This window comes from Hyperolius riggenbachi, chromosome 5 (genome assembly GCF_040937935.1).
Source record: "Hyperolius riggenbachi isolate aHypRig1 chromosome 5, aHypRig1.pri, whole genome shotgun sequence".
NCBI lineage: Eukaryota > Metazoa > Chordata > Amphibia > Anura > Hyperoliidae > Hyperolius > Hyperolius riggenbachi.
This window is the reverse complement of record NC_090650.1, coordinates 323,467,753-323,493,981: the sequence shown is the minus strand read 5'-3', so window position 1 is coordinate 323,493,981 and position 26,229 is coordinate 323,467,753. Positions and strand designations below refer to the sequence as shown.

The following is a 26,229-nucleotide window of genomic DNA, read 5'->3' as shown; positions in this document are numbered from 1 at the left end:
AGATAAAGATCTTGCCTTTCTGGGCTGGCTGTTTCTTGTAGTAGTAATGGTAAGTAGTATTGTAGTAGTAATGGTAAGTAGTAGTTACCTGGCGATATTTTCCTATTTCAATTTCAATTCTTTATAGTCCTTGTCTTTTATAAAATAAGGCAATTTTAGTTGTGAGGACAGGTACTTAACTTGGTAGGTTTTTAGGATACTGGTGTGCCCAAAGGAGTGAGAATGTGGCAGCAGGGATCCTCTATAGCAAGAAGGTGACCTGTCATCAGTGGTGGGGGTGGGACCAGTGCCAGCTCCTGCTCTGTAGCTCTGCCTTATTGCACGTTCTAGTGTAAGTCAGTTATAATGCACACTGTGTTGCTCTGGAGAGGATCAAAGTGTCAGACTTTGTCCAACACCAACACTTTGATCCACATAGGGTAGCACCATGCTGGACTACATCCAGCAATAGTTCCCCTAGGGATCAGCCTAAATATGCCCTTGTAATATTTATACTACCTGGTGCAGCGGCGGGAGCTGTGGCTGGCGGCGATCAAAGTCTCAGACTTTGTTTGATTCTTTGATCTGAAGAGGCTGAACAAGATTTTATCTGGCAACAGCGCCATCTTGGGGCAGCCAGTTTTCGACATTAGTCCTATGCTGAAAAATGCCAGTGCTGGACATCTGACATAGGATTGGAAAGGGTTAAGATATATGTGCAGACTACAGGCACAGTGCTGAGATCATCATTTTAAGTGGAAACATGGATTGGTTACAGTGTTTGCTGCCAGCCAATCACTGCTGTACCTTAAAGAATGGACCAGTGCCTCTTGTGGTCTGCAGTGACTGCAAGTATATAAAGATGTGTGCCCGCTGTGAACCTATGTACTGCTAGAAGTACTGCACAGAATAACTGAATGATGCCATAGAGCTGAGTGCGCTCTCATCCAATCACCATTTTATGTCTGTTGCTAACCTTACTGAATATAATATTTACTTTCTCCACTCTGGCCAGAACTTTCAGTCTGTGTAACTAGTTGAAAATTATAGCATGATAAGGAGCATAGGGGTTGTGTTGGAAAATCTCAATTAGAAAGTATAATTTAATAGAACGCGTATTGAACCAAATTCATTGATTCATGTAGATGATATAGCACTTTCATTGATTCAGAGCAAACGATTTAGTGCTGAAAGCTCGAAGCTAAAACGATGCTACAAAACTCTGTTTAATGCCGTCCTTGAGAATTCCTTCACAAAGAAATTCTTTGTAATGTTCAGGGACTGGGTAGAATGCGGTATATGTCAGTCTGATCCCCGAGGATTGTATTTCGTACTCTTAGAGCTGTTATGAGCCTACATTATATCCAAGGAGTAATTTTCCTTAGGGGTGCCTGACTTGCTTTGTGTCAATATTACAACATTTTAAGTCACGTACAGTATATGCTTCTGGGAACCGAGCAGGAGCCAGCCAGACTCATAATGGTCTGCATTCATTAATAAAGGCAGAAGCTTCTGTCCCTCCATTGCCCACAACAGGGATGCCTCTCTGGTCAGATGGGACTCGTACACTCACATTTAAAGAGAGCTTTATTCTGAGTGGGCAGGAGATGAAATGCAGGACTTGCAGGCATTTCCGAAATCTGCTGCAAGTCTGAGCACAGGGATGACCTTAATAGGTCAAAGTAGAATGCAGGTCAAAAGACTTATTATCCGGACTATTGGAAACCAATTGCGTTTGTTAAAAAAAAAAAAAAAAAACAAGGGAAAAAGTGAAGCGTGTTTAAAGGCAGAGAATAGTGTTGCATACCTCTTCTGAAAGTAAATAGTTGCCTTCGGAATGAGACAATGCAAAGCCTGGTGTGTGTGTGTGTGTGTGTGTGTGCGCGTGCGCGTGCGTGTGTGTGTGTGTGTGTGCGTGTGTTATCCTCAGTGTGTGTGTGTTATCCACAGTGTGTGTGTGTTATCCACAGTGTGTGTGTGTGTGTGTGTGTGAGTGTGTGTTATATCCATAGTAGCAAAAAAACCTATATGTTATATCCATAGTGCTTCTGCTTTGAGGGTTGTGATCGCTACACATTGTCACAATATGTCTCCCGATTTACTAACATTCTCCTGCACATAAGTGATCCTAATGACTGGGTGCATTACCATTTGTGTTACTGATTGCCCAGTAAGCTCATGGAGAACCAGTACTCCTAGGAGTGTGTAAGGGACTAAACAGGACCAAAATGCCACCTTACTAAAATGCTATGCAAAACAGAAGTTTGCCTTCTTAAAACAGAACGTATTTGTGATTATTCGGGTTGGAGTGAGCATATGAGGTATCTCACAATGTATTACTGCTGAATATGTAAATCATCTCTTTGTTGTCCACAGTGTGGCGGTACTGTTGCAGTAAAGTGGGTTGCGGTATAGTAACACACTGCATGCCATGTTCTTCACTATACCGGGCGCAACGCGATCATAACATGCAGCACTGCTGTCCTGATCCATTGTGTTGCATTCCTGCTGTCACAGGGAATGCAGCTGCTGATTTAAGCTCACACTATGCACATTGCATTGTGATAAGATTTCAATGGAGCCGAAAATTTACATCATGCGTTAGCGTAAGCGTTGCAATACGACCATACACTGAGGCATAGAGTACAATGCCTGACTTCCACTATAAACGCTTACATTGCTCTGTAAACACAATGCATGTTGTGTGTGTCACCTTGATGGAATGCACCACTTTGCAATCAGTGAGATAGCCCCATAGGAATATTGTTGTATTGGGTTATGGTGCAGTGATTTTGTCATAGTATGAAAGGAGCCTTAGAAGACATGCAAATCCTACAAAACAGGCGCAATGGCATGGTGGATAGCATGGTTTCCTTCCATATCTGGGTCTCCAGGACACGATCTACATATGTTCTTCCTGTTTTTGCATTGGTTTTCTCTCACATTCCAAAAACATACTTTAGCATGAAATGGATTGGTTCACAACAAAATTAGCCCTAGATGGATAGGGGACATCAGACAAATAGTAGGAATACATTATGAGCTCTGAGGAAGAGTTGGTGAGATAACAATGCCAGCATTTATAATTACAAAATAATAATAATTTACAGTAGCTAAAGAAGTTTTCTGTTTTCTATAATGCTCTCCGATGAACCAAACACAAGGCCGTGTCTACAGGGTCTAGTACTGTATAAATTAAGGGGACCAGTTTCAAGCAACAAGATGCGGACCATTCCATATTCACAGGGAGCAGCTTTCAGTGCTGAAACACCTACATGGAGATCTCCTGCAAAAGCTACTGAGACAAACCAAAAAAAAAAGTATTTTATAGGCTTTGCTTTGTTTTTAAATAGCACCGGCAAAAACAGATATAGACAGGGTCTGCCACTGCTGTGTAAAAAGTGGTAAACGGAGCAGAATCAATGATGCTATTTTTATTATTGCTCACAGGGTGCTTTTTTAAATATCCTGTTAAAGTGTTTTAAAGAGTTTCTGGCAGACCAGTGAAAGCTCCTGCACACCATTGTACTTTGCACAGCAGGGCTGATTTGTAAAAAGTGTAACAATATATTACCATACTGAGGTTTTGTTGTTTTTTTTTTTTTTTTTTACATTGATGCATTTTCTTCAATGCTTTAAAGAGAATGGTTGAAATGTTAACACTTGCATGGTGCTCTTTTCCTGGACTCAAAGTGCTTGAGAGCTGCAGCCACCAAGGGCGTGCTGAGTAGCCACCCTGGAGCATTGAGGAGTCTTGCTCAAGGACTCTTTACTGAACAGGTACTGGCTCCAGACAAGATTTGAACCATTTGTTTCCTATGTTAGAGTTGGTATATTTAACCAGTTGCTATAGTTGGTTGAACCACATGAAACTGCCACCTTTCAGCCAGGTATCCATCACTGTTTGGTTGCTGTATAATACAACAGAATGGGACTGTCCAAATGCTTTGTGGCAGTTCCATTGGTTTTGTTAACATGGTGAATTCACACCTGTCAACTAGCTGTGGGAACCAGTCCTAACTCATCTTCAATGATATCTAGTGCCTCTTCCACATTCTAGAGACTGATCTTTGGGGGACAGAGGGTTAAGTCCGTTAAACTACCAACATGTTTGTAAAATGGATCTGGAAGCACTGGACCTGTAATGTAACCGTTCATTATTGACCATACTGCTAAGGGGTCAGCACGATTAACTTACCTTGTTCTTCACAAGGAGTCTCATTATTGGAAAGACCTTCCTTTTTTCTGACAGTATTTTATCATCCTCAGTGCATCTATAATTGTAGTACATTTACAACATTATACTATATGATAGCCGCCATATCCCTCTCACTCCACATTCCCTTTAATATAAAACTATAGGAAAGTCCAGTGTTGATTTACAGTAAATTAATTTCTACTTGGGATGTTTTTGCTTGTGAAGTCTACATGAGATAGAAGTCTGGCTATTAATCCAAGCTGACAGTTAATAGTTTTAAGCATTCATTTTTTTTCTTCTTTTGCTTTTTTTATATATTTTATTTCCATATTTTGATTTTTGTATTTTTTTGGGACAATAGATATTTGGGTGATGGATCCTTTAAGGATAGTGCAATTTATCAGTATTTATGGGAAGAATAGTAGTTCAACAGCTGGAGAGCCACAGGTTGTCTGTCTCTGGTTTCTACACATAATAAAGTTTGTTGCAAATAGAATCTTCCGCACAAGAAGCACGTAGTGTACCATAATTAGTTAATCAGTAATGATGAATTACTTACGTTTGTGTTTTTGAACTATAGAAAAAAGTAACATGCTGCTCCAGTGTTGTCACCATCTGTTAAAGGATTGTGTATTGTACATATCATGTTTTGTTCTTTCTTGTATTAGTTATTTACCGTGTAAGGTTTTACATCAGAAAAGCTGGTAAATGACAGTGTTGACACTGCTTACTGAATGTACTCACCATGATACACTTCATATTTAGCAAGTTAGACCTTTTTTATCTCCTTTTCTTGTATTGATGTGCAGTATTATGGTAGAAGGTTGCATTGAACTGGTCTTTGGAGTTGGTGAAAATGCCTTTGTTGGGAGCATATTCATAAACATTACAACATAATACAGGTCTAACCATTTATGCTGCTGTCTTTTGGGTTTTTATCCCTTTAGGACCAGAGCAATTTTCAACTCTCAGTGCTTCTCCCATTCTTTTGCCAATAACTTAATCACTACTAATCACAATGAACTGATCTATATCTTGTTTTTTTCGCCACCAATTAAGCTTTCTTTGGGAGGTACATTATGCTGAGAATTATTTTATTCTAAACGCATTTTAAAGGGGAATAATAAGAAAAAAATTAAAAAATAACAATTATTTCTCAGTTCTTGGCCAGTATAGTGTTAAAATAAAACATTCTACTGTGGATAAAAGCCACACATGCTATTTGCTCATTTGTCCTGGTTATTGTTTTTAAAACATTTCCCTAGTACAAAGTATGGCGCCACTATTTTATTTGGAAATAAAGGTGCATTTTTTCAGTTTTGTGTCCATCACTAATTACAAGCCAGTAAATTAAAAAATTAACAGTAATATACCCTCTTGACATAAATATTAAAAAAAAAGTTCAGTCCCTAAGGTAACTACTTATGTATTTTTTTTCCCTATACACAAACAAAAGTTTGGGTACTTGGGGAGGGTGTGGGATAGAAATGTTTAATTATAAAAGTCAGTGTTGGCATTTTTATTAAATAAAAGTGTTTTTGGGTGTAATTTACTCATTGGCCACAAGATGTCCTCAGTCATTATTTCCGGAAGTAATACGTGGCACTGTATCAACAGGAAGATACAATGAATGCAGGCGTCTCATAGACGCCGATGTTCATTGAATCGGGGACTTAGATTAATGAATGGGAACTGAATTCCCATTCATTCATCTCTCTGCTAACGGGTGACAACGGGAGCGCAAAGCAGCCACCAGCCGCTATAGACTTATTTTCACGGCCCTGGTACTTCAATTGAAGTTTTGCCGGGCCATGAATATACTGCACAAGATGCAGTAATAGTTAAATTATAATATATTTGTTTAAAAATTATTTTCATAACATGTTATGCTCTTTTTCTTCATATGATCTATTGCCTAGGTTCTCAAAGTGTGGTATGTGTACTCCAGTGGGTATTTCTGATTGGACGAGGGGGTACTTGGGCTTAATATAGTTTATTAACTATATCAAATTTAGAGTTGTACAAAATGATAAATCCCATAAAAACAATAACATCCAAAACTATTTTAGCCTATTAAATGCAGTAGTAAATGTTTGGAAACTAGTTACAAACAATGTATGTGTACTATTTGTAGGGCCGGTTCACACATGCTTCATCGGGCGGCACGTTAGCCGATGCTAAACGCTTTTCTGCATCCAAACAGAAAACTGCTTGCCATTGATTCCTGTTGGCATTTAAAGCACCAGGTTCATGCCAGTGTGAGCAGTTTTCACTATTTTTCTGGATTTTACATTTTTATCCATAAAATATATTTTTTTTCCCCCAAACATACTTTCTATAGTGCATTTCTGGATAACGTGTGATAATGAACACAGTACTCAGCAATTCTAAATGCTAAGAAAAATGACATGTAGCTTATGCATTGCATTATGCACATCACACCAGGTACATAGAGTGAACTTGGCCTAAGTTAAACCCCATCCCCATATGGCTTATTCTGTACTTAAAGTGTACCTGAGGTGACATTTCAATTACCAGGCTGTTTTGCGTGTTTTATTTTGCTGCCTGAAAGAGTTAACTTTCAGACATGCAAGTAACAGCTTCTGTGTTGTTGGGACCTTAACAAAATACACAAATCTGATTTATTCAATTTTACACACTTAGCAAACCCTGTATGAGACCTCCATAAAAAATAACTTTTATTTGTTACAATAAAATCTTTTCCATCGCTATTGTTATTTATTTTTATTTTAGTATTCTTGATTTATATCACATTAACCTAGTAGGGTAGTGGAGAACAATTTATTCTTAGAAAGGACCTTCTATATTTTCTAGTCAGATCCTATCCAACCCGGTACTAGGCACTAAATTAGTAGAAATGCTGAGTTACTTCAAATTGTACAGAACCCTCCATCTAAAACCGACATGTTTCGGCCCCTAAAAATGGAGCCGTCGTCAGGGCTATAATGAAAAAGTGCTTAGGGTGCAAAGTGCATAGTAGAAGATAAACACAGCTATTTACAAATACATAATCGGTTTTTAGGGGCCGAAACATGTCGGTTTTAGGTGGAGGGTTCTGTACAATTTGAAGTAACTCAGCATTTCTACTAATTTAGTGCCTAGTACAGGGTTGGATAGGATCTGACTAGAAAATATAGAAGGTCCTTTCTAAGAATAAATTGTTCTCCACTACCCTACTAGGTTAATGTGATATAAATCAAGAATACTAAAATAAAAATAAATAACAATAGCTATGGAAAAGATTTTATTGTAACAAATAAAAGTTATTTTTTATGGAGGTCTCATACAGGGTTTGTTAAGTGTGTAAAATTGTTGGGACCTTGTCAGGAATGTAGTAAGGCTCACTAATAAGCAGAATACACCCATAAAAGTTTTCCTGGCAGAATACAACTTCTGAGCGCAGGGAGAGATAGAACAAGGCTAATAGTTCATGTAATTTAACTTGGGGACACTAAATAGACTGCCATTAAGCAGAGACAATAAAACATTCAATCTACTTTGTAAATGTTTAAATATAAAATAAAACCATGGGATATCTTAAAAAAAAAAATATTTAGGAGTAGGAGGATAAATACAATTATTTATCTCATCCTGTTTATTTTCACCTCAGGTTCACTTTAATTTTCTTGCAGCATTCATTCAGCAATGATGATGACCTCATTGTCTGACATAAAGTTGGCTACAAGTGATGAGCCAAAAATTATTGTACAATGATAAGTGTCCCAGCCAGGAGGCAGAAGTTGAGATTAGCAAATCAAAGCGTCTAGCAGCTGATTGAGCAGCAGTTGTGTTCTTTAGTAATGTTCTAATTCCAACTTTTCCCTCCTGGGTGAAACTTACTTCAGGTGAATTTTAGCTCCTCATCAGTAGCCACTCTGGGACATGACTACAAATGCAATATGATATATAATAATATGGTTCAGTAAGCATGACATTTATAGACCCTGAATGATTGCTATTAAATATGCCTGGCAAGATAACATAAAGTAATAACCATTTCTCCATTCTCTTTTAGAACCACACGATGTCTCAGCATAGCAGTTAATGCAAAAAAAAAAAGATTTGTCTGAAGAACATCTGGAAGCACAGAAAAGGGAACATGTTTTAATCTTTGCACGAAACTTTGATTGTTCATGTATATTAATCTTAAAAAAAACATTGTATTTTATCATAAACTTGTATTATTGGAGCTGTTAGGTGTTCATGTGTTTGGACTTTTTAGCACCGGATAAAACTTATTGTATATACAGTGTTGCACATGTATTATGATGTTCAATACAAAAAAAAAATTAAAAAAAAGTCTTATAAAGACAGCTGACTTGGGCCCTATTCAAAGAAAGAAGTGGAAAAGCTGCGTGTAAAGAGACTGACGTCAACGTCTGCAAACAGACAGAGCAAGAGAAATGGTTGCTGTATTCCAACGTCCTTTCCAGTAGATCTTGGTCTTTAATCCTCGTTTTAATATAAAACAGCTGAACTGAATTTGTTTATATACTGCAGCAGAAGATTCTTGCACAGAAAGTCATTTCTCATCAAGAGGAAAACAAAATCTTGAATAAGGCCTATATATAAATATTTACATACATATATATATTTGTAAGCCTTGCAGTATGGCAGATAGCATTACCATATATGCAATAGTCATTATGTAGATTGTCAAACGATTTTTTTTTCTCCAGAAGATCATTTTGATGCTTTGTGTGTCTGAAGTTTTTTTTTTCCTCTTTCTTAACAATGGTTTCATCCTGCCAAAAATTCTTGAATCCGTTAAATTAACTTGTATGTTACCGTTCTCAATGTTTACTCTGCGGTCTGAACCTGGAGATTACTGGAATTGTTTACCAAGAAAATAAATCCAATTTATCATTATTTGAAAGTGTTTTGTTTTATATGTTTGTAATAAACGGTTTCCAAATGTAGTTAGCATGGAGTGTGCAAAAAGACCAATAAAGGGTAGACCTCTTGCAGGGCCTACTAAAGGTGCCTACTGGCATAGAGTGGTTGTTTGCCATTAACGGCCACATTGAGCAACAACTGGATGACAGTAGGACCTACCTACTAACCTAACCTACCCTAGATCACCACTAGTTAGTCCTTCTCAGAAGACAATTCATTGGAAAACTTCAGCCTGGTACACACTTTGAATTATGATTGGCCAATCACTGACCATTGTTTCCACCTCCATGTAGTTTCAGGGTTTACCTACACAATCTGCTCATAGTATTCAATGTTTGTTGACCCTCGTACTACATGAGGTAATAAAATTGATCAGTGATTGACCAATCATAATTTAAAGTGTGTATCATGCCATGACCAAGATGCAGGACTATCTGCCATGAAATTACTTTACTTGCCTATATATGTGGCTGGATAGTGTACTGGTTAAAGGAGCACTACAGCAGAAACTGTAAAATGTAAAATATGTGCAAACATATACAAATAAGAAGTACATTTTTTTCCAGAGTAAAATGAGCCATACATTACTTTTCTCCTATGTTGCTGTCACTTACAGCAGGTAGTAGAAATCTGACAGAAGTGACAGGTTTTGGACTAGTCCATCTCTTTATAGGGGATTCTCGGGGATATATTTATTTTCAAAAGCACTTAGTGAATGGCAGTTGCTCTGTCCAACTGCCAAAAAACTGTGTAGGGAGCAGGGAAGCTGGCCAGCATCATTGTTTAAATCCTTTTTCGAGAATATTTTTATAAAGAATAAAAGCCTTGCTGAGAATCCCCTATGAAGAGATGGACTAGTCCAAAACCTGTCTCTTCTGTCAGATTTCTATTGCCTACTGTAAGTGACAGCATTATAGGAGAAAAGTAATGTATGGCTCATTTTACTCTGGAAAAAATGTACTTATTTGTATATGTTTGCACATATTTTAAATTTTACAGTTTTTCGCTGTAGTGCCCCTTTAAGGGCTTTGCCTCTGACACAGGAGACCAGGGTTCGAATCTCGGCTCCTCCTGTTTAGTAAGCCAGCACCTATTCAGTAGGAGACCTTGGGCAAGACTCCCTAACACTGCTACTGCCTATAGAGCGCGTCCTAGTGACTGCAGCTCTGGCGCTTTGAGTCCGCCAGAAGAAAAGCGAGATATAAATGTTCTGTATGTGTGTAAGTTACCAATAGAGATGCACTCTCTCTCCTCCTCCATCGAAAATAGCATGTGCATTTAGCCAATCCCTGCTTAACTATGTCTGTTTACAAACAAGGAAACCATATTCTAATGCTAAAACATGCTAGCACACACCATGGTTTCAGCAAACACTTGAAAAGATGCTCCATGATTAAAAAAAGTGTCAAATGATATATTATCTTCACATAAAAACCACCACCTGGTCACCCATGCAAAGAGTAACTCTCACCTCCTCTGTTACCCTAGTAGTTAGCTAGGCATAGGTAGGAGTCCCAGTATAGGTAGGTAGGCATAGGTAGGTGTCCCAGTATAGGTAGATAGGCATAGGTAGGTGTCCCAGTATAGGTAGATAGGCATAGGTAGGTGCCCCAGTAGTTAGCTAGGCATAGGTAGGAGTCCCAGTATAGTCAGGTAGGCATAGGTAGGTGCCCCAGTAGTTAGCTAGGCATAGGTAGGAGTCCCAGTATAGGTAGGTAGGCATAGGTAAGTGCCCTAGTATAGGTAGATAGGCATAGGTAGGTGCCCCAGTAGTTAACTAGGCATAGGTAGGAGTCCCAGTATAGGTAGGTAGGCATAGGCAGGTGTCCCAGTATAGGTAGATAGGCATAGGTAGGTGCCCCAGTAGTTAGCTAGGCATAGGTAGGAGTCCCAGTATAGGTAGGTAGGCATAGGTAGGTGCCCCAGTAGTTAGCTAGGCATAGGTAGAAGTCCCAGTATAGGTAGGTAGGCATAGGTAGGTGTCCCAGTATAGGTAGATAGGCATAGGTAGGTGCCACAGAAGTTAGCTAGGCATAGGTAGAAGTCCCAGTATAGGTAGGTAGGCATAGGTAGGTGTCCCAGTATAGGTAGGTAGGCGTAGGTAGGTGTCCCCGTATAGGTAAGTAGGTGCCCCAGTAGTTAGGTAGGCATAGTTAGGTGTCCCAGTATAGATAGTTAGACAGGGCCTGGCACAGTAATAGCAATTACCAAGGTCCAGCTGCAACAGATAGGGCTGTATAATGTCATTGTCAGTGGGCAACACAAAAAAAAACACATCACGCCAACACGCCTGGCCGGCCCGCCACCTGGCCCTGTCCTGCGTCCTGCCCCAATGCTTGGCATGCGCAGTAGCACAAAAGCACTGACACATGGACAGGATGCAGGGACACTTGTAAATTATTATATAGGATATTGTGACGTGTTTTGCAAGTTTCCATTGCAAATAACCTGCTTAAAGGATACATCCAAGGAGTATAAAAATAAAAAAAATCCACTTACCTGGAGCTTCCTCCAGCCCCTGGCAGCCGTCCTGTGCCCTCGCCGCAGCGCCACTCCCTGCCGGTGGCAGAGGCCTATTTGCGTTCCAGCGCGCGTCTCACGTACTCGCACTGACATCATCAAGACTGTACTGCGCAGGTGCAGTAGCTCTGCGCCTGCGCATTACTGTCTGGATGACGTCAGTGCGATTCAGTGAGCCGCATGCTGAAGCGCAGGAGAAGTCGACCTGGCAAGGTTGGCTTCTCCAGCGGAGGGGCCCGGGAGCCACCGGTGTTGTGATGAGGGAACAGGACGGCTGCCAGGGGCTGGAGGAGGTCCCAGGTAAGTGGATTTTTTTATTTTTATATTCCTCTGACCTTCCCTTTAAAGGAAAACTATTATGAAAAATGTTAACATTTGAATTAGAAGTGTCTGACAGCAGAAAACAATACCTTGGCAGTGTAATCTAAATGCTGAGAAGATGAAGAATTCATAACCTTTATTGGCAGATTGGGACAACACAAAATCCAACTTTAACCTTTGCCAACTTTTAAACTGCCTGTACTCTCCACTTGAATCCAAAAGATAGGAGTCATTCTATTAAGTAGACTAGGCATAGAGCCGAAGGGTTATTAAAAAAATAAAGTTTTTCACCTGTAGTTTTGGAGAAAGAAAAGTATACACAGAGTTCTTAAACTGTGTTGTTCAGCAGTTATTATTCAGTACTATATTTACTCTTTTAGCCTATATTTGTTTGGGAGCAGAAGAGAGCGAGAGAGAAAGGTGGCCACACTCTCTCTACTAAGATTAATATTCAGTGTGTAGCCATTTGCAGCCTCCCCTTGTCTGGGGTGCAGCCTTTTTAATTGCATTTCATATTTATGTGTGTGTGCATATACATATATATATATATATACTGTAGTTTTTGGACTATAAGACTCACTTTTTCTCCCCCACAAGCGGGAGAAAAAAGTCACCGCGTCTTATAGTCCAAATGCAGGGAGGTCCTGACTTGTGAATGCCTGCCAATACGAACCTCCAACCTGCCGCAATGTTGGGAACTTCCTGTACTGTGCCCATGCAGAGGAGGACACTGGGACAAACAGAGGACACAGGGAACACAAAGGTATATAGAGGAGGACACAAGGGGACACAAAGGGGCATAACGGACACAAGGAGAACAGAGGAGGACACCTGGGGACAGCAGGACACAAGGGGGACAGAGGAGGACACAGGGGGACACAAAGGGGCATAGAGGAGGACACAATTGAGAGACAAAGGGGCATAAAGGAGGACAGAGGCAGACACATGGAGGACACAGGAGGACGCAGGGAAACACAAGAGGTACAAGGGGGCATAAGGTACAAAGGGGGCATAATCCATAAGACTCCCCTTCACCATGGATGCACCTGGTTCAGTATATATATTTTTTTCCCCTGGTTTTTGTCCTCTGAATCTAGGTTCGTCTTATGGTCAGGAGCCTCTTATAGTCCTATACAGATATATATATATATATATATATATATATATATATATATATATATATATATATATATATATATATATATATATATATATATATATATATATATATATATATATCTTTTTACATTTTTACTTTATGTCAATTTTTGTTGATTTTTTTTCTTTAAGTTTTAAAATGATAGGTACTTGAATAAAAATGCAGAAAAGCGAGGACTCTTCCACAAATCATGGAATGGTTATATGCTATCCTACATAATAAAACCCTACCTATCCCTGTGTCATCCTCCTGTCCCTGTGCCCCATGTATTTTGGCTACTGCACATGTGTAGCCGTTGGGACTGGAGGAGGACGGGGCCAGGGTGGCGGGTGAATGGGTGCGCATGCAGCTGACGGGTGTGCGCACTGACATGCGGCGGTGGTGGCAATGAGATAGACCTAGAGCCCGTTTTTAAATGGGCTTAAAGAGGAACTCCAGTGAAAATAATGTAGTAAAAAAAGTGCTTCATTTTTTACCATAATTATGTGTAAATGATTTAGTCAGTGTTTGCTCATTGTAAAATCTTTCCTCTCCCAGATTCACATTCTGACATGTATTACATGGTGACATTTTTACTGTGGGCAGGTTATGTAGCTGCTCCTAGCTGTTTTGGCTGTTAGAGACAGCTGTAAACAGCTAATTCCTGTCTGTAAACATTGTTACATTGTGGCAGTTTGCCCAGAGTACCGCGGTACTCAGAGCTTCTTGTGGGAGGGGTTTCAGCACAAAATCAGTCATACAGCGCCCCCTGATGGTCTGTTTGTGAAAAGCATTATATTTCTCATGTAAAAGGGGGTATCAGCTACTGATTTGGATAAAGTTCAATTCTAGGTTGGAGTTTCTCTTTAAGTCTACTAGTTTATCAATAAACATCTTTCAATTTGTATAAACTGAAAAACTATTTTTATGCGGACAATGTTTTGCCTTTTATAATATCATTTCGGCCAGGCACGTTTTCGCTCAGTGATTTCCTTTAATTTATGAAAAATCATTAGGCCTTCCACTGTATATTTTTTTAAAAAATGTATATATTACCAATCCCACTATCCGCGAAAAGTGCATCCTCCCAGGGTCTTCAGAATGCATGTTGGGACATCTGTATACCGTATGCATGGGCCAGAGCTTTGCATATCTATATGTTATTAGGCGCTGCACCTGGAGGTAGTGCACGAGTTTGTCATGGTCATACTTCCTGTGTAGCCACAGGACTCTAAAGAGATGAGGGAAGACCTGAGCATCAACCATGGGCAGTGGGTGGCCAGAGAGGTAATGCATATTGTTTTTCTATTAATACACTTTATGAGTACCTGGAGAGTTGGACCAATAGGTGAGTAATCACTATTGTGGGAATAGCCTCTAGTGCATGATTAACATTTATAGCAATCTGGTGTTAATGCTGAACGAGATAACGTGTTATTAAGTTAAAACTCAATCAAACAGACCTAAAAAAAAGTATAGTCTCTTTAGGGGAACTTAAAATGGGTGAGTAAAAGTCTGCTGTAGTTCTGTAGTAACAAGGGGAGGTTGGTTCACGTAATGCCAGTAATAAAGCCGCCATCAGACTTAACGTACGTTACTGTAGCAACGCTTGCAGTAACACTCTCCTAGGTGAAAATGTTTCCTCTTATCTAAAGGATAACTTTTTAGCACTTTGCAATTGAAAACATAGGTAAAGAAATGGTAGCTCAGAATTATTTTGAGTATTTTCTAGGGCCCTTTCACACTTAGGCCTGGAACCCACTAGCAGCATTTTTGTAAGCCCTTGTGATTTGAAAAGCTCTTGCTAATAAAATGCTATGTGTGTGATCCCACTTGAGGTATGTGATTTTTTTTTAAATCATTCAGAGCATTACATTAGTAAGTGCTTTTCAAATCACAAGCGCTTAGAAAAGCTCTCTAGTAGGCCCCAGGCCTAAGTCTGTTGCGTCTCGATGGACAATATCAGCGCAATTCAATGATATTCCTGTGATGCTTTCACATTGAGTGTGGTGCAGTGCAGCATATTTTGTGTTATATTGGTAATGAGTGCATTTACAGTGGCAGTGAAGCATACTTAAAGGGAAGCTTATCACCCTCCCGATTGCCTAACGCCGACTGGCATCGGGAGGGTGACAGTCCCAGGACAGCCTAATGCCAAAAGGCGTCAAGTCCTGGTGCGGAGTTTTGCAGGACCTCCGCTTAGCTCCGTCATCAGTCCCTCAGTGGCGATCGCCTCTAGGAGACTGTTAGGCCGTCTATTTACATTGTACAGCGATGTGATCTACGGCAGCGCTGTACTGGGGTGGGGACAGCCGAGTCACACGGCTGTCCCCTAGAGAGGCTCAAGAGCAATCGGCTCACATAGGCTGATGCCTATGACAGCTGATCTCTGTCATTGCCTGGCTGGGGGGGGGGGGGGGAATAAAAAAAAAATACAGTTTTATTTTTACGAATTACACAAATTTACATACACAGTTATATTAAAAAAAAATCCATAAACTAATTTAAAAAAAAAACACTGCCTGCATCAGCGTTCAGAGAAATAGAATGCTCTGTGGGCAGAAAATGAGGGGGATTCATTTGTGTGCTAATGTGTATGGCTCTGCAGCATCCTATTAAAGCTGCAGAGCCCTGAGTTTAAAAAATAGCTGGGTCACTAGGGGGTGTAAGCCTACGGTCCTCAAGTGGTTATGTGACATGATGAGATGGACATGTGTATGTACTGTGCCAAGCACACAAATAAATATGCTTTGTTCCTTTTCTACGTTCTCTGTCTGAAAGAAATAATATTCAGGTGCGCAACATCTCATACCTTTGTTTTCACTTAAATTTTACTTTAAAGTAGTCTGAAACTCTGACATGACATTCAATAATAATGTGTTTTCCTACTTTGTATTGCCCATACATTTAGCATATTTGCTTTTGTGCACACGTAATATTGTCTGTTTACAAATTACAAGTTCCCAAAGTACAGCTTATTTGCTCTGAAAGCTGCCATTGCATTTTATTCAAGCTGCTTTTTATGATATATTAAAATCTTCTAGTGAGCTCTTCTGAACGGTGTGCATGCTTGAAGCACGCTCCTTTTCAGTTGTTACACACAATGTAACAACTAAGGACTGTATGCAAAAGATACAGTTATCTCCACTTCGGATCCTAGCCTGAAGGGGCTTTCCACGGCAGAACAAAGTGTTGTGTTAACTGATCTGCTGCTGTTCTGCTACAATGTGTTTTGTAAGGAATCTTTTAGAGCAAAGAAGAAATGCAGAGTTTCAGACCACTTTAAGCATACTTTGATTTTACTGTATGCTAGCTTCACCTTATAATGGTGCCACTTTTCCTATTGTATCACAACGCAACCTGCACAGTGTGAAAGGACCCTTAAAGTTATTTTTTTATTGGTAACTTGGTTTGAATATGCCTCCTTGGAGAAAACACAAGAGGAAAATTCATAGGATATGGACCATAGTGTAAGCTTAAAGAGAACCTGAACTGAAAATAAAAAGTCAAAGGCCTCAATTCACTAAGCTTATCTCCTGTCTTTAATAACTCTTCTAGAGTTGTTACCATAGTGATAAGGCATGTAGTATTCAGGAAACATTTTACCTCAGGCAAACCTAAAGTTAACTCTTCTGTCTTTAAGTTAACTCTTTAATCCTTAAAATAACTCCAGAGTTAAAGACAGGCTGTTCATTAACTGCCTGTGAAAATAACTACAGAGGAGGTAAATTAACTACAGAGGAGGTAACTTAAGGAATGAAGAGATAAGATAACTCTCTCACTATGTGGAGGTAAGTTTTCTCTTGCCTTATTATTTCCAGCATGATCTTAGTGAATTGAGGCCATTATAACCATACACAGGTCATACTTACCTCCTGTGTAGTCTACTACTCAATCTCTTTCTCCTCTCCTGCATCCCATTTGTCCACTGTGATTAATGGAATTCTCCGTCCTCCATTTTAAAAATGGCCATAACCCCCTAACAGCTTCCTGGTCAGCACAATGTTAAACTGTAAAATCGCCCACTTGAGCCATAGGGAAACATTGACATTACCTTGCACATTCAGTTGTAACTGACAGCTGTTGATATATAACTTACAGCAACTGGTATATTTCAGTTCTGACAAAATATTGTCAGAACTGGAAGGGATCGTTGTAAGAAGAAAATGGTGAGCTTCGGAGAGGAACTAATGCTGAGGTTAGTATGTAATGTTCATTTTCAGCTACGTCATGTGTTTATTTTAAATAATTGTCCTCGCTTCAGGTTCCCTTTAAGCACTTTAAGAGACACATATGACCTGAAAGGGATAGGATCAACTAAACAATGGTGTGAATCTACTGTAGGTCATCCTATGTTCCCACTCTTCATTTTGATTGAATATAAGTATTGTGCATCATTCTAAAATCGAGTGAACTGAACTCCTCAGCATATGGGTGGAATTACTGTATATTGTACATTGACATTTCTAGGAATAATTGCAGCCCGCCAATGAAAACTAGGGCTCAGGCAAAATATCGTAACGGTAAACATGAGATTTTTTCCTCCAATAAATCATTAATCCTATTAAATGTGATGGTGCGCAGGTAAAGCCTTAAAAAAGCCACGTTTCTCTGGGGATCTCCTTGTATATTGTCATTTTCAACCATCTTATTCCGCTCTTGGACAAAGCTATAGCTGTCTCTTCTCCAGTAAGATTATCTTGGCTACTTTAAGGCACATGAGTAAAACAAAAATGCTGTGTTATGTACAAAATGCAAGGCACGCAAATGGTTGATAACAAAGGGAAATGTGAGTTGTGTGAGCCTTGCCTGGGACAATAGAACACTCTGCTCCCTCTCTAGTTCCTCCTTAGCTTGCATTTGGATGACATTCCTTATATCCGTGAGGCAGTAACGTCCCAAACATAACATTTGTCTGCTATAAAGTAACACAAAGCTGATTCATTATGATTAGTGCACAGACAATAACTTGAATAAAGATGGGGAGCTTGTAATCTAATATCTATACCAGTGCCCCATATCTGTCCCTGCTATGAAGAATGCACAATAAGGGAAAGAGGCGCCCTGATTTGAAAATCAGGGCGCCTCTTTCCCTTATTGTGCATAGTTATACCCCCGTACATGTTTGTCCGAGGGGTGGTGACAGAACACCCGTTGTTTTACCACGGTTAATGTTTTGTCCATCCTTTTTTATCTAAGAGAGCGACCGCAACCAGGTCCGTCCAGGACCACCCCGAGTGGAGTCGGGTTTATGGTCTCCACCTGCTTCCTGTGGTCGGTTGCCCCTTGCAACCCTCCTTTGTGAGTAGCCCTTTCAATCAATTGATTTCTCCTCCACACACCTACTATTGACATACTGCACTATCGGGCTCCCTTTTTTATCTCCTGTATTTTTTTCCATAGGGTGCCAAGACACCCCAACCACGACTGCTATGAAGAGGTTTATGAACAATTATCTGTATCGCTAGAATAGATATATAAAGTGCGGCACTCCTATTCAACTGTACAGTGGAAGGGATAAAAAAAGCATAAACACTCTCACCACCTCTGGCCGGGTCCTTGCTGCTTTTCACATATTGGGATGTGTGCTCCGCTGTAGCGTAGAAAGAAAAGAAGCCAATCTGTATGTTATGGAGAAAAGAAAATACGTGCACCTTCCGTCCTCTGTAGCCGTGTTTATTTCAGCAGTGTTAAATCCATCACATAGGATCCTTACAGTGGTCTTAGTGGTAACAAACCAGCTGATTAGGCAGCGGTGGTGAAGGAGGTGGGTGGCGGGTCAGAACGGCGGGGAGCGACGGCCGTTTTGTGTCACACAGACACTTGGTCACGCTGCGTTCCGCTGCTGAAATAAACACGGCTACAGAGGACGGAAGGTGCACGTATTTTCTTTTCTCCATAACATTATGAACAATTATACCTACTAGTGTCCTATCTGCAAACTAAGGACACAATCTACCAAGCCTTGTACACACATGCAACTTTGCCGCACAACCAGCCCAACAACATGACAGACTGCACAACCAATCAATTGCACAACTTGTATTTTCCGCACTCCAACCAACTGAACGACCAACTAATTTGCATACTTTGCGCTCAAGTGAACGACAGACTGCACGATATTGCCGCAAGTTGTTCAAAACGAAATGTACACATATGGCCAACTGTACTATATCAGCCCAACAGCCATGTGAGTTTATCCACCATTTGGATCGGGCAAACCACCTGTTATCATTTGCTCATCTAGTCATTTGTCATGCGTACACATGCCCAACTAACATCTAACAGACCAAGTTTGGACCATAGATGGGCGGAAAAGTTGCACGTGTACAAGCCTTAAGATCATGCTAGTGATAAGGCAAGTGAAAACTTATCACCACACATCGATCTGTATTTTAAGTGTTAATTCACTAAATAAGCTTGCCTTATTAACACGTAGTGACAAGCTTTCACAGTGTGAGTGTTATCTTATCACTCCAGTCCTTAAGTTATCACATCCAGGGGCGTCGCTAGCCCTATTTTGGGGGGGCACGTGCCCCCAATCTGTCCTGGGGTGCCACGGATCTCCGCAGGGCCGCGCCTGGGAGGGTGCATTGCACCCAGGCGCCTGTCTCTGACAGGCGCCGCCCGGCCGTCGCTCACCCCCTCTGTCAGCGGCTCCCTCCAGCCGCCGCCGCGTCACTCAGACCTCGATCAGGCGGTCGACCAATCGTGCGGGCGCTAGGACCCAGCGCCCGCACTGATATGCGGAAGTGATCACTTCCGCATACAGAGGTAAGGGGGGGAGCGGCGGCGGCTCCCTGTCACTCACTCACTTCCTAAAGGAGCTCCCTGTCACTCACTCACTCCCTAATGGGGCTCCCTGTCACTCACTCACTTCCTAAAGGGGATCCCTGGCACTCACTCACTACCTAAAGGGGCTCCCTGTCACTCACTCACTGCCTAAAGGGGCTCCCTGGCACTCACTCACTACCTAAAGGGGCTCCCTGGCACTCACTCACTACCTAAAGGGACTCCCTGTCACTAACTCACTCCCTAATGGGGCTCCCTGTCACTCACTCACTTCCTAAAGGGGCTCCCTGGCACTCACTCACTACCTAAAGGGGCTCCCTGTCACTCACTCACTGCCTAAAGGGGCTCCCTGGCACTCACTCACTGCCTAAAGGGGCTCCTTGTCAATCACTCACTACCTAAAGGGGCTCCCTGGCACTCACTCACTGCCTAATGGGCTCCCTGTCACTCACTCACTCACTCACTCCCTAATGGGACTCCCTGTCACTCACTCACTCCCTAATGGGGCTCCCTGTCACTCACTCACTGCATAAAGGGGCTCCCTGTCACTCACTCACTGCCTAAAGGGCCTCCCTGTCACTCACTCACTACCTAAAGGGGCTCCCTGTCACTCACTCACTACCTAAAGGGGCTCCCTGTCACTCACTCACTACCTAAAGGGACTCCCTGTCACTCACTCACTCCCTAATGGGACTCCCAGTCACTCACTCACTACCTAAAGGGGCTCGCTGTCACTCACTCACTACCTAAAGGGACTCCCTGTCACTCACTCACTCCCTAAAGGGGCTCCCTGGGACTCACTCACTGCCTAAAGGTGCTCCCTGGCACTCACTCACTACCTAAAGGGGCTCCCTGTCACTCACTCACTGCCTAAAGTGGCTCCCTGGCACTCACTCACTGCCTAAAGGGGCTCCCTGGCACTCACTCACTGCCTAAAGGGGCTCCCTGGCACTCACTCACTACCTAAAGGGGCTCCCTGTCACTCACTCACTACCTAAAGGGCCTCCCTGTCACTCACTCACTACCTAATGGGCTCCCTGTCACTCACTCACTCCCTAATGGGGCTCCCTGTCACTCACTCACTACCTAAAGGAGCTCCCTGTCACTCACTCACTGCCTAAAGGGGCTCCCTGGCACTCACTCACTGCCTAAATGGGCTTCCTGGCACTCACTCACTACCTAAAGGGGCTCCCTGTCACTCACTCACTGCCTAAAGGGGCTCCCTGGCACTCACTCACTGCCTAAAGGGGCTCCCTGGCACTCACTCACTGCCTAAAGGGCCTCCCTGTCACTCACTCACTGCCTGAAGGGGCTCCCTTGCACTCACTCACTGCCTGAAGGGGCTCCCTGGCACTCACTCACTACCTAAAGGGGCTCCCTGGCACTCACTCACTACCTAAAGGGGCTCCCTGTCACTCACTATCGGGGTCCCTGTCACTCACTTCCTAACTGGAGGCACCTGTCACTCACTAGCTAACCTGGGGGTCCCTGTCACTCACTACCTAACTTGGGGGGCTACCATATTAAGGGGGCATTCTGCCTATTTATGTGAAATGCTGTCTATTTATGTGCCTCATGATTGCTGAATTTGTCTTGTTGGGAGCCTTATGATTTGTTGGGGGCCTCAAGATTGCTGAATTTGTCTTGTTTGGGGCCTCATGATTTGTTGGAGGCCTCATGATTGCTGAATTTGTCTTGTTGGCGGCCTCATGATTTTTTGGGGGCCTCATGATTGCTGAATTTGTCTTGTTGGGGGTCACATGATTGCTAACTGCGAGACTATGGGAAAAGCTGAATCCTTATCATATGAGACAATAGCATTACACCTACTTTTTTAGCTTTTTAAAACAGAAAATAAAACTGGAAGGTTCTAAAAAATTGAATACATTTTTCAGGAGTAGGATGGATGAAATTGTTTATCTTCACAGTTTATTTTCAACTTGGATTTTCATAATGTTCAGTATTTAGTTTAAATTGCTGTTGCCACTTTGCGATGGATAAGTGACTTTTGGGCTGCAGTTTGGGCACTCGGCCTCCAAAAGGTTCGCCACCACTGTCATAATCTAATGTCCCACCATTGCTAGGTTCGTATAAATTTGTCTCCACCCGTTACCACACCTATATTCTGGTCCATGGCCCACCCATTTTTCGGTGCGGCGCGATAAGCACGCCGCACAACGTGATCCTCATATTTTTGGCACGCTAGCTGCAGTGTGCTGAATTCTGCTGCCTACAGTATGTACAGTATACGCTGTTCTCTAGTGCCTGCACTGTGTGCTGATTTACCTCCAGTGTGTACAGTGTAAGGTGTTACTCTGTGCCTTTACTGATTGTAAACCAGCTATATTGTATGCTGATCCCTGCTACTTTCAGTATGTACAGTATTAGCTGTAAAGCCTGGTACACACATACAATTTTGATTAGCCAATTTTAGCTCTGTTCATAAAATTCATTGTCTGTTGCCCCACTTACTGCACGGGGGTTGTAAAATTGGGGGTCAGTGATTGACCAATCAAAATTGTATGTGCGTATTCATCTTTGATCTATGCCTATACTGATTGTAAATTATCTAAATAAAGGACAGGGGGCTCCATCCAATATTTCGATGGGCAGGCACGTTATCTGTAGCTTACACCGCTGCTAAGTTCATGTACATTTGGCCCCACCCATGGCCATGCCCACTCACCTCATGGCCATGCCAATTCTTTGCCGCAGCGCGCTGCGCGTGCCGCATATACCTCCCCACCTGGTGCCCACAGGTGCCCCCGATCTCCAAGGACCCTAGAAACGCCCCTGATCACATCTGTAGTTATTCTCACATGCAGTAGATAGGGAGGGGAGAAGCACATGCAGGCAGGATTTAGCTCCACCCCTCCTGCTGCCTCTTCTGCCAAGACAAGTACAGCCAGCCTGCAGGTGGCCCCTGCATATGGCAGCCAGGGAAGGAGAGAGAGGCTGTGTCTGTGTGTTGTCGTGTCTTTCTGTGGCTGTGTTTGTATGTGTATGTATGTGTCTGTGTGTGGCTGTGTATACATACGCTTGATGTCTCTTAATTCCTCGCTGTGTGCCTGCTGTGTATTGTGGTTATCTACAAAGAAGAACTTTAGCGAAAAGGGGAAAAATAATAAATCAATACAGTGCAAAGTGAGAAGTTAAAAAATAGAAGAGATATCAAAAAATGATTAATATTCTCCATGTAATTTGTTCATATTGTTTGATCCACAATCAGCCTGCACATAATCATCTTTACTACTGGCAGACATAAAAAAACAGACAGCACCAACTGTCATTATCTATAACCACACCTCCTAACAATGTGATAGGCAAATTGTTTTTTTTCATACATTAGATTAACATATACACAGAGGGAGATACAAGGTTCACAGATAGGAAACTGTCAGGACCTAGGTCCTGACATCACACTGTGGGAGGGGTTTCACCACAATACAGACCCCCCTGATGATCTGTTAAAGAAAAGGAAAAGATTTCTCATAGGAAAGGGGATATCCGCTACTAATTGGGATGAGTTGGTTACAGTTCCTCTTTTTAAAGACTCTTGGACAGTCGAATTGCATGCTTGTTGGATGGTTCAGCATCCCATCTGTCGGCTACAAACACCATTCAGGAAATGCAGTAAAATGACAGAATTTGTAACCGCACTCTTGTCAGTGTTTGACATGCAGTGGAGATACCCAGTTGCAAAAAAGTAGCATGTGGTCACACTTAGATGTGAACAGTGGCCTGGTGTATGGGAGCAGCTGCCTTGGCAGTAAATTCACTGCTTTCAGCCTCCTGCGTGAAAAGAGCCTTAAAGGGAAATGAGACGTATATGAAGGCTGCCATATTGCCATATTTATTTCTTTTTAGACATACCAGCTGCCTGGCAGTTCTGCTGACCAATCTGGCATCAGTAGAGTCTGAATCACTCATCTGAAACAAGCATACAGCTAATCTTTTCAGATTTTTGGCAGAAACATCTGATCTGCATGCTTGTTCAGGGTCTATGGCTAAAAGTATTAGAGGCAGAGGATCAGCAGAACAGCCAGGCAATTTGCATTGTTTAAAATTAATTAAAGGACACCCGAGGTGAAAATAAACTAATGACATAAATAATTGTATCAATCCTCCTTCTCCTAAAAATGACTTTTTAAGATATTCCACAGTTCTATTTTATACTTAAATCTACTTATTACGTTTTTATTGTTTTTGCTCAATGATACATTCATTGAAGTATGGCAGTGCTAAAATCTATGAACTATTGACCCTCTTTATCTCTTTCCTGCTTTCAGAAGCCATTTTCTGCTAGAAAATTGTTTTATAGTTGTAATTTCTTATCATTGAGGGTCACACTGTAGTCACTTCCTGTCTGAGTCAGGACTGAGTCAGCCACTTACATACCTGATATTTAACTCTTTCAGGCAGAGAAAGAAAAAAAGGAACACAGCCTAGTTATTTGTGTGCTAGGCACTGTACATACACATGTCTGTCTCATCATGTCACACGTCACCTCGGGTATCCTTTAAATATGTCAGCCTCCATATGCCTCTCACTTCAGAATTCCTTTAAGGGAGGTTCACAATTGTCTGTGCGAAAACCCAAATGTTTATCGCACATTAATTTTCAGACACTATGCATGTTCATTGTCATTTAAACGCACACGTTTTCTTTCACAATAACTATATATTGTGAATCTGGGAATAAAAAAAAAAATTCGATGAATGTGCAAAATTATGCGGCACTGCTGAAAGTTTTATTATTGCAGGCAAAATTCACATCCAATTGTGAACGATCCCATTGGCTAAGTTCACGTGCAAATTTGCAAATTGAAAACTGTATGCGATTTTGACAAGTGTGAACCCTGCCTAGGAGAGTCTTTTGCAGTGGATTGTGTGTGCAAAGATAAACCATGACGTCATTTGGTTCAGTTGTACTAGCTTCATTTGCACAAGTGGTGAGCTGGTTCTGGTACAGGTTTGGTTGAAAAACATATCCTAAAATGAGATATCTAGTGAAGGAGATGTAAAACATGCTAACAATTTACTGTGCTGCATTCAAACATACTGCTGTGCAGAGAAGTCGGCCTAATCAGATGTTTAGTATGGCTACACGGAACTTTCACTGCTCCCCACCACACATCTTCATAAAAAAGCAAGAAACCAGCAATGCAAGGCAAAAATCAGCAACATTTAGCTTTTTTTTTTTAATTTTGTGGATTCTTCCCCTAGCACATTTAGGACTCTTGGCTGGTGCCCATACCAACATTGCTCACCTTGATCCATAGCTGCTGGTTAAGATTACAGCTCAGGAAGAGCTGAACATTTTTACCCTTCTTTCTCTCATTCTGGAAGCGTTATAAAAATGATTTTATTCCAATGCTTCCCATGCTTAGATTTATAGCGCAGCTTCAATAGTGTCTCGATATGTTATGCGGAATCAAATAACCAGGTGTTTATACCACGTATGATCTGCATTTACTAACCTCCCTGGAGAGGCTGGTTGCATATCTATGCTACGTTAGATGGCAAGAATGGAAATCATAAACACTATTCAAAATATTATTCATACCTTCTCATTATGATAAATTTATCTTGTAATGATAGAAAGGCCATTGTCCCAGCGACACGCTCTAACATATTGAATTCTGCGGGGCTAGTGGAAGAAATAGGAATGATGAAGAATGAGATTTTGTGGATCAGATGAGGTTACAGACATGAGATTAATAAAAATGATTCTTGTGATGAGCAAGCAAATGTGTACAGTTAAGGTCAATATAAATTAGGTGAAGGACAAGAAAATACCACATTCACATCATTGTCTTCAAATGCTCCAAAGAATAATTATCAGCTGTACTGTTTTGGTCTGGATAAACCAGGGACTGCCTGTTTTTGCCTGCTCAGGATGTCCATTATCTTACATAGTTATTTGGGTTGAAAAAATACATACGTCCATCAAGTTCAAGCAGAGAACAAAGTACACCACCAGCCTGCTCCCTCACATATCCCTGTTGTATCTTGTAGTTCAAAAGAGTTTAAAGGATAACTGAGTGATATGGAAGCTGCCATAAGTATTTCCTTTTTAAGCAATACCAATTGCCTGGCAGTCCTGGCCCTGCTGATCCTCTGCCTCTAATACGTTTTGAAAACATACCCTGAATATGCATGCAACAGATCAGGTGTTTCTGACATTGTCAGAGCGGACAAAGCTAGCCCCATGCTTGTTTCTGGTGTTATTCAGACACTACTGCAGCCTAATAGCTCAGCAGTGCTGGCAGGCAACTGGTATCATTTAAAAAGAAGTAAATATGGCAGCCTCCATATTCTTTTTACTTCAGTTGTCCTTTAAATTAAACTACTTTTTAGTCCTC

The 26,229-nt window shown here is 41.4% G+C and overlaps 1 protein-coding gene and 1 long non-coding RNA gene across 5 annotated transcripts in view; one reads left to right on the top strand and one right to left on the bottom strand.

Annotated features, from left to right (window-relative positions):
• ZNF521 (zinc finger protein 521) overlaps positions 1 to 9,067 on the top strand; it is a 404,909-nt gene extending 395,842 nt beyond the window's left edge. For all 4 annotated transcript variants that reach the window (XM_068237286.1, XM_068237284.1, XM_068237285.1 and 1 more), the window contains one exon: positions 8,214 to 9,067. In XM_068237286.1, coding sequence (XP_068093387.1) covers positions 8,214 to 8,243 — 30 coding nt within the window. In that variant the 3' untranslated portion in view covers positions 8,244 to 9,067. The remainder of the gene's footprint in view (positions 1 to 8,213) is intronic.
• Positions 1 to 26,229, bottom strand: part of LOC137518884 (uncharacterized) — a 74,549-nt gene that overhangs the window by 35,399 nt on the left and 12,921 nt on the right. Inside the window, exon 3 of the long non-coding RNA XR_011020918.1 lies at positions 25,431 to 25,514. This is a non-coding gene — a long non-coding RNA (uncharacterized lncRNA). The remainder of the gene's footprint in view (positions 1 to 25,430; positions 25,515 to 26,229) is intronic.